Source organism: Excalfactoria chinensis, chromosome Z (genome assembly GCF_039878825.1).
Source record: "Excalfactoria chinensis isolate bCotChi1 chromosome Z, bCotChi1.hap2, whole genome shotgun sequence".
Taxonomy (NCBI): Eukaryota; Metazoa; Chordata; class Aves; order Galliformes; family Phasianidae; genus Excalfactoria; species Excalfactoria chinensis.
In genome coordinates, this window is record NC_092857.1 from 8,412,105 (window position 1) to 8,425,491 (window position 13,387).

Genomic DNA, 13,387 nt, shown 5'->3' on the forward strand with positions numbered 1-13,387 from the left:
GTTGAATGTTGTTTGTGTTCCATTACACTGGCTGCTGTTTTTTCGAGGTGTTTTGGGATCGTTAATTTCAGAAGGGGGTGGTTTGTGTGGCTGAGAAGACGTTTGTAACCCCTTAAGGAGAAACCAGTGCTCAGTTCTTTCTGAAAGTGTTATAAGTAAGCATTGTAGGGTTTTTGTTTGTCTCAGTAGCAAGAGTGGATATAACTCTTAGTTATTTTTTTATCAGGACACAATCTCAGACAACTTCTCCAATTCTTGCCTACACATATTACTGAGGCTGTAGATGGAGTAATTCTTGTTGCAGGAAAGTAAACTTATTTAGAAGCCAAGATGGTTACAGCTAAGTAGGCACGAGCATAAAGAGTTGCAAAGGATGGGAGAATTGGTTGAAAAAGCAGTTATATATACTTCATTTGTCAGCATTTGGGACAGTGAGGCTTATAGGGCTGGTGCTGTCCAGCTGGAGCAGTCCCTGCCTCTGCTCCACCATCCTGTATGTGTGATGGAGTTCCTGCACTCGTGTAGTTTTGGCATGGGTAGCTGAAATTCAGAAGCCATCTGCCTCTCCTGGCGGCAAGACCAAATGACTACAGTCAGCATGATGCTGTGTGGCTTACTTTCTTTTTTCTTTTTCCTTTTTCCAGTGGTTTTTACATCCTTTTCCCCTTATCCCTAGGTAACTTATTTCATTCACCTGGACTGAGGGACTGAGCGATGCTTTTCTTTTAGTGGGTTATTTCCCCTAGCGTCGTGCCCTTTTTTCTCTATTTGTTAAACACAGTTTGTACCTAACTTGTCTTTTGTTAAGCTCATCTGCATCTTATGGGGTGCCCTCTGGAAGACCAAGTCTCGAGTAGCACAATTCTGTGTTTCCTTCAAAACATTAGGACGCTGTATTACTTCAGAGCATGAAATAGAAAATAGTTGCCAAAATAAAGGTGGTAATGCTTACTGTCTGCTGTCAGTCATTAGCCTGTTAAATCTACTAGATGAAAGGGTTGCTATCGTTCAGTTCCTGATGAACTGTGTTGTGGTAAAAAAACAACAAAGCAAAACAAAACTACAAGAGTGTGCATCCATATGAATATGACTGCCTACAGCTGTTTGTTACCTCACAGGATCTAGGTTATCACCTGCAAAGGAAAACAGGACTTTCTTTTTTTGATATGTTTGTGTCATACCAAGTACATACATACGATGTGCCATCTAAAAGGAGTCCTTGTTCTTTTGAGGTGATAAAAGCCTCCAGAAGAGTCACTTGATCTTGCTGTGTGCTATTAAGCACGCAGCAAACGTATTATGATGAAGTGGTTCTTTGTACAATGATTATTTGAATTAAATATGAACTAGTCTTGTTCTTTCCTACCTTTGTCCATTGTGCATTTGGTTAATTGGTTTTAAACATGAAAGTAATGTAAGCCTTGAACTGTGTTATTATTAAGAACATTTATTTTCCATCTGAGTTCTAATGTAGCTAATATAAAGCAGTTCTATTGCTTCAGAATTGCATGGGTTATTTGTTTCTTTTGTGTTGTGATCTTGGAATACTCTCCTTGTTATATTTCTTCTGGTGATAGATGCGAACTTGCCTGGCTAATAAGATGGTACTTCATATTCTTTTGCTGCAGATATCCCTGAAGAGGAAGCCAGATATTGGACCAGAAAATTAGAACAAATAAATTCACTGGGAGATGATGAGGTAAATATCCGAACTGAGGGGTGAATGTAGTCCTGAATGCACTATAACTTGCTTTTATTCTTTATGGTGGATCCTTGTGGTGGAGATAACTATTAAATGCTCATGTTAACAAGTTTTCTGTGAACTGTTTATGGAATGGTTTTCTCAGGTTTACCATGTTTCTCCTCACTTAGTCAGAACTTCTCTGTTATTGTGTTACACACAAAAGAAAGTTAGCATCATAGTATCATAGGATGGCTTGTCTTGGAAAGGTTCTTAAAGTCCACCCAGCCCCAACCTGTTTATGATCTTGCACTATAACACCTGCTATCTATGCCTTTGGTTTCCTGGGTTTCCTCAGTTTTTACTTGTCTAAAACCTACAAAACCAGAAATTGTGATTTTTATTAGAGAACTTGAGTTAGCTGTATTATTAAAAGCGTTCTTTATCCTTCGTGCTGTTGTGCTATCTGCAAAATAAGATTTGACTAATGCCTCTAGTGTAAGTTTCTTGTTTCTTACGTCTTGTGCGTCGATGTCAACATTGTGGGTAGGAAATTCAGGCTCCTTCCTTAGAAAGATAACTTGAAAAATCTACTGTCAGTGTCTTCAGGAAGTTTTTGCTCTGGGATTTTTCATCTCCTCTTACACAAACCTTTTTATTTGTGGATAGGCAATATAAGGTGAGTTTTCTTCTTGACAGAGGACAGCGTCATACCTGGATGGATACAAACATAACTGCTTGAAGGTGACCTCCTGCACCTTTTTTGAATTTTGAGGATATATTTGAGTTGATAGAAAACTCAGTCTGTGATTCGGCTTGTCAGTGATAACTGCTGTGGTTTTCTCCTGCTCCTCTGGACTGTAGCAGTCTGTACCGGGTACTTCAGTGAAGCACAGGTGCCCTCTAGTGCTTCATTGAGCCTGTATGCGCTGAAAGGTGTCCTGAGCATTGCCGCTCCCCTTCCCTGGAGTGTGGCCCATCTGCATCCTAAGTGTATGCTTTTATCAGAGGCAAGTGACAAAACCGTGTCTCAGTGCCACAGTGATCACAGATTTACTATGGATATTCCCTTTCATCAGTGAGAATGTTAAAAATGAAAGAACAGTTGGCCAGTGTCTGACGGTCTCACTTTCTTTCATATTTCCTTAATTTGCAGTGACTGTTAGCTCTGTAATTTCCAGTGCCTGCAATCAGTATCTTGTATTTCACAACACTTGATTGATTTCTCTTCTGTGGATGTCAGTTTTATTTTGAACCTACCTACGTCAGTTATGTAGCAAGGAATTCAGCAACTTAATTGTCTATAGCCTGGAGAAATAACTTGTTTGCTCTAAGCAAACAAGCCCTTTGTTGAGAAACCAGCTGGGAGCAGGTTTATTTGGAGAAACAGAATGACCAGTCCTCATTCACCCTATGCTACTCAGCCCTGCAAACCTTTCCTTCTGCATGGCTTTTGGTCACTGTGGTGATATTTCATACAGGAAAATTTTCTCTCTTTTGGGCATTAAGTTTAGCTATCTTTGCATGAGACCGTGGATGAACAGGCGGAAGTTGCAAAACAGTATTCATGATGCAGGTTCGGTCAAAGTTTGTATGGTGTCACAGAATACTTTCTAATTCCTATTCCTACAAAGAATGTTCTGTTTTCTTTTTGGAACTGCAGGTAGCCATTGGGCTGATGCCTTAGAAAGGGTAAACTACTGTGGTAGTTTTAAAATCTGAGTATGTTCCTTCGGAAGCTTTTACTGTCCCATGCCACTTAAATTGCTCATCAACTGACTTTCTTTCACCACTTTGTCAAGCAGTTACTGCAATGAGATCCAGTATTTCTTTTCACAGCTCTGAATAACTCATCGAGCTTGTACATTTCAGACAGCACAGATCTGAAGATGGCCATAGCACAGGCTGCAGATTTTCATCCTCCATGTAATGAGCAACTCATCAATTCCTTAACAAACCTATGTCTGGAAACCCTGTTTTTCAGAATGCAGTACCGGTTGCAAGGGCTGGCACTTCCTTTGTCTTTGGACCCCTTTATTCCTGGCAAAGACAGTTCTCATTGTTTTGCCCAATTGTCCTGATTTTCTCTTCTCTTTGTAATACAACACAGAGAAAAACAAAATACAGCAACTTGCTTTCCCGTAGGGAACACTTTGATGCAGTAACAAACAGCTTTGTGAAAAATCAAAGCTGGTTAATTGAAATATGCCCGTGTTTTCTAATTTATTATTAAATGAGATGCAAAAATTTCTTCACTTCAGACATACAGTGGATCACAGAAGTGTTTGTATTTGCTGGGTAGGCAAACATTGTGCTCTTACCCTTCTGGGCACACTAATTATCCAACCACTTCAGTCTTCTAGTGCAATGTTGCTGTGAACATTTGTTTTTGAACTGAAATTGCAGTGGAACATACAAAAGATAAATGGACTTTTGCTCAGTTCTGAGCTCCCTATAACAATGACTCTGTGGGAACAGGATCTTTTAGATGTCTAATTTGAGCTCTATGGACTGATAATAGTGCCTGTGCTTGTAGTAAAGCAGACTTTACCTTAACCAGATGTGCAGTTTTTTAACATCTGGTTTGGGCATAAAAAGGAGAAGGCATCTGGGAGTAAGTTTTAATGTGGATATTAAAGAGAATACTCAGCACTTAAATCCTGATTGTTTTATCTGAAGCGTGGCATATATTATTCTGAAAACCATGTCATAAAATGACCATTTCTTTTCTTAATATTGTTCCTTCTCTTTTTTCTTTTTTCTTTTTTCTTTTTTCTTTTTTTTTTTCCCCCCTCCAGTATTCCTTTCAGGAGGAGGTCCAGAAGAAACCATTGCCCAGTGCTGCCTCCCAGTGTTGTAAGTTAGACTTCACATTTTCCTCTTCCCGTCTCTCCTCACCCCCCCCCCCCCTTTCAGTGTATTTCGTTTGCTTGTTTGGTTAGTTATGAAATGGTGGTACATCTGTGCTTTTTTAAAAAACATTCCTGATATAAAAGTTAAGGTCTCTGAAGCAAAATCTTTTGTAAGTTATGAAAAACTGTCCCTAAAAATGTTGGTTTAATGATTCTGATGCTAGAAACTGAAATCATGTATTGCAGTCTGTAACTTGTTTGTGTCTTCCTATGTTAGGAAAACAAAGTGTTCAAAGTCACCTGGATTGTCAGACCCCTTTAATACCAATGCAAACAAGAAATCTGGATGCTGAATTTTCTTCATATAACTGAGCAAGGCTGTGTTCTCGTTAACATCTAGCGTTGAATATTATTTTTGTTACTTTAAAGTTTTAAGAGGAGAAAAATAGGTGGGTTTGAAAGACCTGCCAGTCGTGTGTTTAAAATGCACCTGAGGCTTTTTAACTTGATATTATTTATAATGCTATGCTGATGGATGATGAAAAATACTAATTTCTGCTTATCCCCATCTTGCATTTTTTTGGACTTCTAAAATAATACAGACTGTGTTTGGTGGTCTGCAAAATTAGATTTCTGAAACACTGCTTTTAAAATAGGATGGATGAAAGCTCAGCGATGTCTCTTATGAATGCAGTATCTACTTAGGCAGCACCGTTAATAAAATTCAAGTTCATAATTTAAACAAATCCATTGTCCTCTACTTAAAACTCTACAAGTTTTGCATATTGAATTCTGCAGGCTGTTTATCATTGGGTTGATTGTAGGATGTCTACAAAGCTGTTAATGTTAGAAAAGGGTAATTACTGTTTACTTTTTTTTTTTTAAGGGAATAAAACTCATTTTTATGTGTGCTTTTAATATGTTACTTTAAAACTGTTAAGAAGAAAACATGGATGCTACCAGTTATCCAGGAGATCTGAAAGTGCTGTGTAGCTGCTGAATGCACAAAGCTATATGAAAGCATGACAGCAGTGATACTCCAGGCAGCATCAAATGTCTTTTTTCTTTCTTTCTTTTCTTTTTTTTGTCCAAGAGCATTTAAAGAATAAAGTGCTTTTTAGAGTATAGTCAGGCATGGAAGGACACAATTGATTTGTAAAGAGTACAAATAAGAAATGCTTTTGAAGAAAGTGAAATACTTGCCTAAATCCTGATGGCATAGTGTGCAGAAGTCTAGATGTGAGAAGACCAAAGAAAAACAGTCTGATACAAAGCATCTAAGTAATTAGAATGCAGAAATAACTTTCCTGTCTCTTATCCCTTAACTTTGCTGTGAGTCTGGTGTATCTGTCCTAAATATTGTGAAGCATAGGTAAGCCAGGAGGAAAGCTGCTGGGTAGATAAAATGGCTGCACTTGTTTCCATGGCATGGTACTTTTACATCCTCAAGCTTGTGTTTTTCCTGGAGGACCATCTCACCTCTTGCAACGCTAAAGAGCAGACCTACAGCTGACCTTTGTGTTTCCTATTAATGGGCTGGAAAGTGACATGTTACAATAATGAAGGACACTGATTTGAGCAATTAATATCCCACAACAATGAAATCTTTCATGGGATTAAAACTGTAATTAGAATGGCAGTATTAAATATTAAATAGCACCATGTGGCTAATGTATTTAAGAATTTACTAGTAATTCAATAAAATTTGTGGCACTGCGTGTACTTCTGCTTATCTGCTGCCGAAGAGAACCTGACATCTGTGAATATCTTGTTTGCATGGTCAAGTATGAAATAGTCATTTAATATAGAAGTACTTTGGAAAAATGAAGTCTCTCTGCATTCTTCTGTGAAGAAGTAGTGTAGTCCTTTGGAACTTGAGAATTCAGCACAGAAGATGCATTGGCTAGGTCTCTGTATTGAAAACTGCCCTGACCTTTGCATATGATGCAGTTGCTCAACCCGCTTTTTCATAGGAACAGAGTGGGTGTCCTTCCTGCACCTCAAAAGCTCCTAGTACATAATGTTCTTTCTTAACATGTGGGTAAATAATTGATAGATGTATTTTTAGATGTAATAAAAATATCCCCAGGAACATTTGTAAGGCTTATTCAGTTTTCCACCATGTTGTGCTAGATGAGATCTGGTTGCTGCTGCTAGCAGGATGCAATCATCTGGATTGCAGGACTGCATGTCTAGAAGGAGCAAAATCCAACTAAGTATGAACAGTTCTTGACCCATTAGAGTATTTTCTCCAGAGCCTCAGCACCATGACTGCACTCCTTTGGGCGCTGTGTGGCAGCTTTGTGTCCATATTTGTGGCACCCAGCCTGCACCTGCTGCTGGAGATGAGGCTGCTCAGCACAGAGGGCACAGCCCCTTCCCTCACGTGGTGGCAGTGCTGGGCCTGAGGCACCCAGGGTACAGTCAGCCCTCTGAGCTGCCAGGGCACACTGCTGACTCATGTTCAACTCACAGCCAGCCAGAACCCCCAGATCCCTTTCTGTGGGGCTGCTCTCCAGTCTTTCTCCCCCTCGTCTAAATACAACCAGGGCTGTCCTGTCTTGCATGTGGAAACCACCACTTGGATTTTGTGCAGTTGGTGATTGCCCATCCCTGCAGTTTGTCAATATCTGTCTGCAAAGACTCATTCCTTCATGGCAACATCAGCTCCTCCAAATTTAGTGTCATCTGCAGAACATATGCCTTCAAGTCCTTTGTCCAAGTCATTGATGAAATCATGGAAGAGAACTGGTTCTAAAATGGACCCCTGCAGATCTCTGCTAGTGACAAGCCATCAACCTGAAGTAACACTTTTACTAACCATTTGAGCCTGACCTGTCTGCTTATTGTTTGCCCATCAGTTGCTTTTTCTTAGCTGTATGCTGAACAATTTGTCCAGAAGTCAAAAAAGGGTTATGTCCACTGGCTTCTCACCTGTGGAGTCTTGACCTGATTTGTTGGAGCCTTTGGACTTTGCTGGTGCCTTTGGGGCTCTTTTCTCTGAGTTAAGGTATGTTCCCTGGTGGAACTGCATTGTTGTTTAGGGGGAGCACCTGCATGTGCTAGTGGTGGTGTGCTTTGACCTCCTGCAGCTGTCCAAAGGCTCCTCAGGATCTTTGTTCTAACTAGAGAAAATCCTGCTCTGGCAAGCAGGGTTAAGTTCATTAAATGTGGAAATACGTATTCTTATGTGTCTACATTATAGTTCTGTTCTGCTCCTGTATTCTCCATGCACATCATGCCCCTTTCTCAAACCACCTGCTTGTGACTATTTCCTTGTCTCCTTTCTGGGCACATCTTGTGTTGTACTGGCACCAGAGGGGGCAGAAAGGTGCAGCAACATGTAGGAGATGTTGCTTCTAAAAGCCAGTTTCTGATCTCTGGGATGGCTTCTCAGTTCTGGTGATGCCAGAATTGCTGCTGCCTTAGCATGGTGTCATGAGAAGTCTTAGCCCAGACCGGGTCCTCTAGGTTTTCCAAAGATTCTGGATTTTTAGAAATCCTTAGGAAGGATCCTTAGGAAAACAAGACTCATGATTACTGATTTAATGCAGGATTTTTACCTATTCTTAAGCAGGTAGCTCTATTCTTGTGCAGGTAGTCTCTTCTAATTTAGCTAAGAGCTTCCTGCCTCTTCCTTCCTGATACTCGTTTGTTTTATTGTTACCTTTCAGCTTCTGTCCATCTTTGAATATTTCTCCTGCCCAACAAGATTATGTGCTACCAGTTGATTCAAATTCTGGTGATCCCAGACAGTAAGCAAGGCACTGTAACGCCAATGGATTCCATAATTCGAGAGCCATAATTCTTAATTTCCAGATTCCTCACTGTTGAATAACTGCAGCATCCTCATAATTGGCTTTTACCCACAAACTGAAATTGAATGTAAATTAAAAAGAAAGCAAACTTTTATTGCCTGGAAATTCATTTCAAATGAAGCAAATGGGAAAAAAAAATGTGTTATTTGATTACTTACAGTTTATTGACTCAATAAACGTCGATGTTATTTACTGTTGTGGGTATAGATTTATTTTCCTAGCATGCTCAACATCATTTCTAACAGTATAAAACTCCATTATAATTCATATGTGAGTCACTCTGTCAGTATTTTAAATGAAGCTCTGATTTTGAACAGAGAGCAGTCCAAATGATGAGAAAGACAGAGGCAGCAGAGGATGAGAAAGGTACTCTGTATCCTTGGGGAGAATATTTGACTATCTTGGTTAATATCAGCTACTGTAAATACTACCCTGTGCCTTTTTCAGACAGTTTACAGATCTGTTAGAAAGATGGTATGTTCAGTATAATTATCAGAAGAGATAACCTGCCTGCCACTGAATCAACCAGTTTTGCCTGTCCTATCATCTTTGTCTGGTAAACTTTCAGAGAATGCTTTATGTTCCCTCTGCTACATAACTTATGTCCTGGAGTCTGTGTTGTTTCCTGTGTATGTCTTTCTCTGTGTTTTCTCTTTTTTTCTTCTTCTTTTTGTTTTGTTTTGTTTTTTTGGAAGAAGGTGGATTTGTTACTTGCCTCTGGATTGTGAGTTGATGCAGCAAGGAAAGAAATAACTGCTCTGATTTGTAGTCATGTCAGCAAAAACAACAGGAGCTACCCTGTCCTTGATCTGCCAGCAGATCAGAGAGAAAGGAGCAAGACAACATCTAGCCCAGGAGAATAAAAAAGAGCTATCTGGAATATGTGTTTGCATGTGTGTAGGCAGGAAAAAAGTCCTGCAGCTTTGTTTTTGATCTATAATTTTAATGTCTTAAAAGCTGACAAAATGCTTTATGCACAGTACAGGAAAGAATAGGTGGCATTTCAGACCAAATCTATGTGTTATGTTGACCCTTCTTTCCCACTAATGTTGAAAGAAGTCTGTTTTTGCAAAGTGTGTGAGGAAAGTTTCTATTAGCGTTGTCATATTAACCAGTGTTTTTAAAGAACCAGAAGCTATTTTTGAGAGTTTTGATTGCTGTTGTCCACTACTTCTCTTTTTATGACCCCAGATTACACAGATGATCTGAAATCATAGAATCACAAGGTTGGAAAGGACCTACAAGATCATATAGTCATCTAGATGGTTTATACATTCCTCCTCGTTAACTGATGTTAATGATGAGATTAAGGCGCTTTCTATGGCATTGATGAGGAGTTTTGCCTGCTTAAAATACTATAAAAGAAAACAACCAACCAAACAAACAACAACAAAAAAAAGCCCCAACAAGGCAGTCTTCTCCTTTGCCGCTGCTTCTCTCCAGCCTTGTACATCCACAGTGGTTTTATACTGTGATTAGGATTCTGCACTGTGGGTGCTAGTGTCTTTTGCCCTCGGTGGCCATGAATGTGCTGGTGAATTAGAGCTATTTCAGAATGAAATCATAGGGATCTGCCCTTACCTGTGTGCATCATTCAAACATGTCTTGCACTGATGCTGAATCTTACAGTTTGTTCTCATTAGAGCATACAGAGCTGCTTTCTACCTGTGTTGAACTGGATAAGCAGCCTGTGACAGTGATTGTGCTAAAATAAAATCCTGGGTAGAAATTTTCTTTCCTATTAAGTAACAATATTGAAAGAAAAGTCTAGACTATGCTTTCAAGTCAGTGCACTATCAAAGTGATTTTAAATGTGTCCCAGCTTAACCATTTTAATTGCTTATAGAGGTGTATATCTGTAATGCTGCAGTGCCAGGCGTTGTAGTTTCGCTGAGCTCTCCTTGTTGTAGAGACACACATGCGATAAATACGCTCTATATTTAGATATGCTCTATATATTTTTGCAAGGTATTTTTTTTTTCTGAGGTTTCTAACCTGCTTCTGCATTTAGAAATAGGAGAGGCCTGCAGCTAGCTACATCATCCGTAGGCCAGGGCAGTATGAGAAGAGTGCTGAAGATGTCAGTGACCATGTTAGCCTTCTCAGGGGCAGCTGACAGTAATGATCCTGCTGCAATCAGTGCAGAGCTGTTCTGTAGAAGAGTAAAACTGCTGGTGCAGCGCGTGGTGCAGGAAGGAAGCCTTACAGCAGTCCTCAGTTCAGTGTAATTCAAAAGAGGACACATTAATGAATTTTTCTTAAAAAAAACCAAAACAAAACAAAACTAGGCTAGGCAAAGAATAACAACTTTTGTCTGCACAAATGAAACTACTGCATGAGCTGTTTTGTGATAGTTTAGCCGATGTGCAGTGAAACAGAGTTCTCTGACCTCTCTGCTGATGGGTGACTGACAGGTCCTGTTCCTCTGTGTTTAGGCTGAACACCCTCTGGGAAACTAATTTTCTTGTGGCTTTGCTGTGCTCAGTACCTTGTATGAGTGAAAGCATGACAGGTCTGCTCAAAGATCTCACTCTTAAATGTCTGCCTACAATTTTAGGCTAAGACTGCTACTCCTTAGAATATGTCTAGGGAAAAGCATTCAGTACCTGAAAGTTAAAATTACTGGCTATCTTGGAAGATTACAGTAACAACGTTTGACCTGCTGCTGAATTCTGGAGGAGAGCAGATATGCGGCTTTGCTGCTGATCCTGTAGACACACTTATTTGTTTTCCCTGAGAATGTGCAGTGTTATGAAAGACTTTGACGAGGAAGTGAAACTTTGACTTTTAGATAAGTGCAAATGCTGAACCTCTTCCTGAAATGCTGAACGCTGCTAAAAGGGACTTATTTTTCTGTAAGTGGAAAAACAAAAAAAAAAAAAAAAAAAAAAAAAAAAAAAAAAAAAAAAGGGTAAATGCTTAGTTAATCACTCAGGTTTCATAATTTGTTTAGCGCTTTTCTCCAGTGCTGCTTCTTCTTCTTCTTCTTTTTTTTCCCTCCTGATGGGATTTTTTTAAATGGATTCTGAAACTTCATTAGTCATCCTTAAATGTCATGGCAGCAACAGAAAATTAATCTGAAATTTATGAGCATTTATTTTCTGAATTTAGAGGTATTAAGCTGGTAAGAAAATTATTGCTCAGCTTTGTACTCAAGCCACAGATGCGTCCTTGAGTGTGGCCTTGAACAGTGGGTCTTATAGTGAATGTCCAAGGTTGAAACCCAAGAAAAAGAAAGGTACCAGATCTCTCAGTAGCTGTGCAACATTACATTAGTCTTTCATTTATCCATATAGATATTGCTAGATAATAAGTTGCAGTCTAAAGTTGTATCTCAAGGAGGTGTATAGAAAGCTTCTGTTTGTTCTTTTGTTTACTAATCTCTTGGTGAGTGTGCCTAGAAACTAAAAAGATATGACAGATCTGTTAGCAGTGGAAGAAATGTTACGAGATTTCTTTCATAGCTAAAATTAACAATTACTGCCTGGGTCTTTTGCCTGTAGTTATTAATGAGTTGCACAAGCTTGTAATAACTTTGTGGATAGCCTTGATGATTTGATGATGATCCAGGCACTGCTTAAATTCTCAGTTCTGTGTGATTTTGTTTAGCCATAGTAAAGCTGGCTGGAAAGGCCATTTTGTTTATTGAAATTAAAATACTCCAAAATTTCAGCATAAAGCAAGGACTCCATCTGGAGTACTGGGTCCTGGCCTGTGGCCCCCAGCACAAGAAAGTGCAGGTCCAGAGGAGAGCCACTAAGATGATCAGAGGGCTGGAGCAGCTCTCCTGTGAAGAAAGGCTGAGGGAACTGGGCTTGTTTAGCGTGGAGAAGGCTCTGGGGAGACCTCATTGTGGCCAGCCAATACTTGAAGGGAGCTTATAAACAGGAGGGAGAATGGCTGCTTATAAGGGTGGGCAGTGATAGGACAAGGGGGAATGGTTTTAAACTGAGACAGGGGAGGTTTATATTGGATATTAGGAAGAAATTTTTCTCTCAGGGTGGTGCTGCACTGGAACAGGTTGCCCAAGGAGGTTGTGGATGCCCCATCCCTGGAGGCATTCAAGGCCAGGCTGGATGTGGCTCTGGGCAGCCTGGTCTGGACCCTGCACATAGCAGGGGGGTTGAAACAAGATGTTCTTCAAGGTCCTTTTCAACCCAGGCCATTCTATGATTCTGTGATTCTATGACTAATCTGGAGTAAAGTGTGCTTAAAATCAGGGAGTACTAAGCAGGTGGAAGAGGCTCCAGTACGCCAGTGCTTGTCTTCATCCCTTCCAGCTACTTGCTCATTTCTCCCCTGTGCTTCCTAATGTCATTTAGGGCAGAGGTTTTGTCCCTCAGTTGTGGTGTTCCAAAACTGAGCTGGAAAGTGTGATATTGGTGTGGAAACACTCTTGGTTATCTTGAAATCTTGATTTGGTTCTAAAAAGCTATTTTAGACTTTATTCCTTAACATGCTGCATGTGCAATTTGAAAACTAAATCAAATAATGGAAGAAAGTAAATCTGTACTTAATCTAAGATCTGTGGATGCCGTGCAGAGGGTATTAGTCAGGGGGAAAGGACACACTAAACCTAGAAAGAAAAAATGACCAGGACCTGCCAGGCTTTGTATTCTTTAAACAGAGTTTCATTAGCACCAAGTACACTTTAATTTCTGGAGCTCAGTTTGCCTTTATAAACATGCTTAGACCCTCTCTGTCTTCAGTCAGCATGGAATATAACAGGAGGATTAAACAATTTATCAGCATGACTGTAAGAAGTGGACGGCAGTAAATGATAATGTTCTGATGGGTGAGGTGCAGCACAACTGCTCTTAGAGACTTGTAAACAGCAGCAAAACAAAATGACATGCAGGAAATCAAATTAGTCTGCATTAAAAACATGTAATATTCTACTTTTCTACAGTGTCCCTGCTGATCCAGTCTTGACAGTGTGAAGTGGAGAGGAGGAGTTCCTCCTTGAATAGTTGCATAATTGAGACACAGAGCGAGCATATGTTATGCTCAGCTAGCTGTGGGAACTTAGATGTATT

General features: G+C 39.8%; 1 protein-coding gene across 1 annotated transcript in view; it reads left to right on the top strand.

The window, feature by feature from the left end:
* The window catches only part of UNC13B (unc-13 homolog B), a 204,141-nt gene that overhangs the window by 37,063 nt on the left and 153,691 nt on the right, over positions 1 to 13,387 (top strand). The window contains exons 6-7 of the mRNA XM_072358936.1: positions 1,629 to 1,699; positions 4,480 to 4,537. Coding sequence (XP_072215037.1) covers positions 1,629 to 1,699; positions 4,480 to 4,537 — 129 coding nt within the window. The remainder of the gene's footprint in view (positions 1 to 1,628; positions 1,700 to 4,479; positions 4,538 to 13,387) is intronic.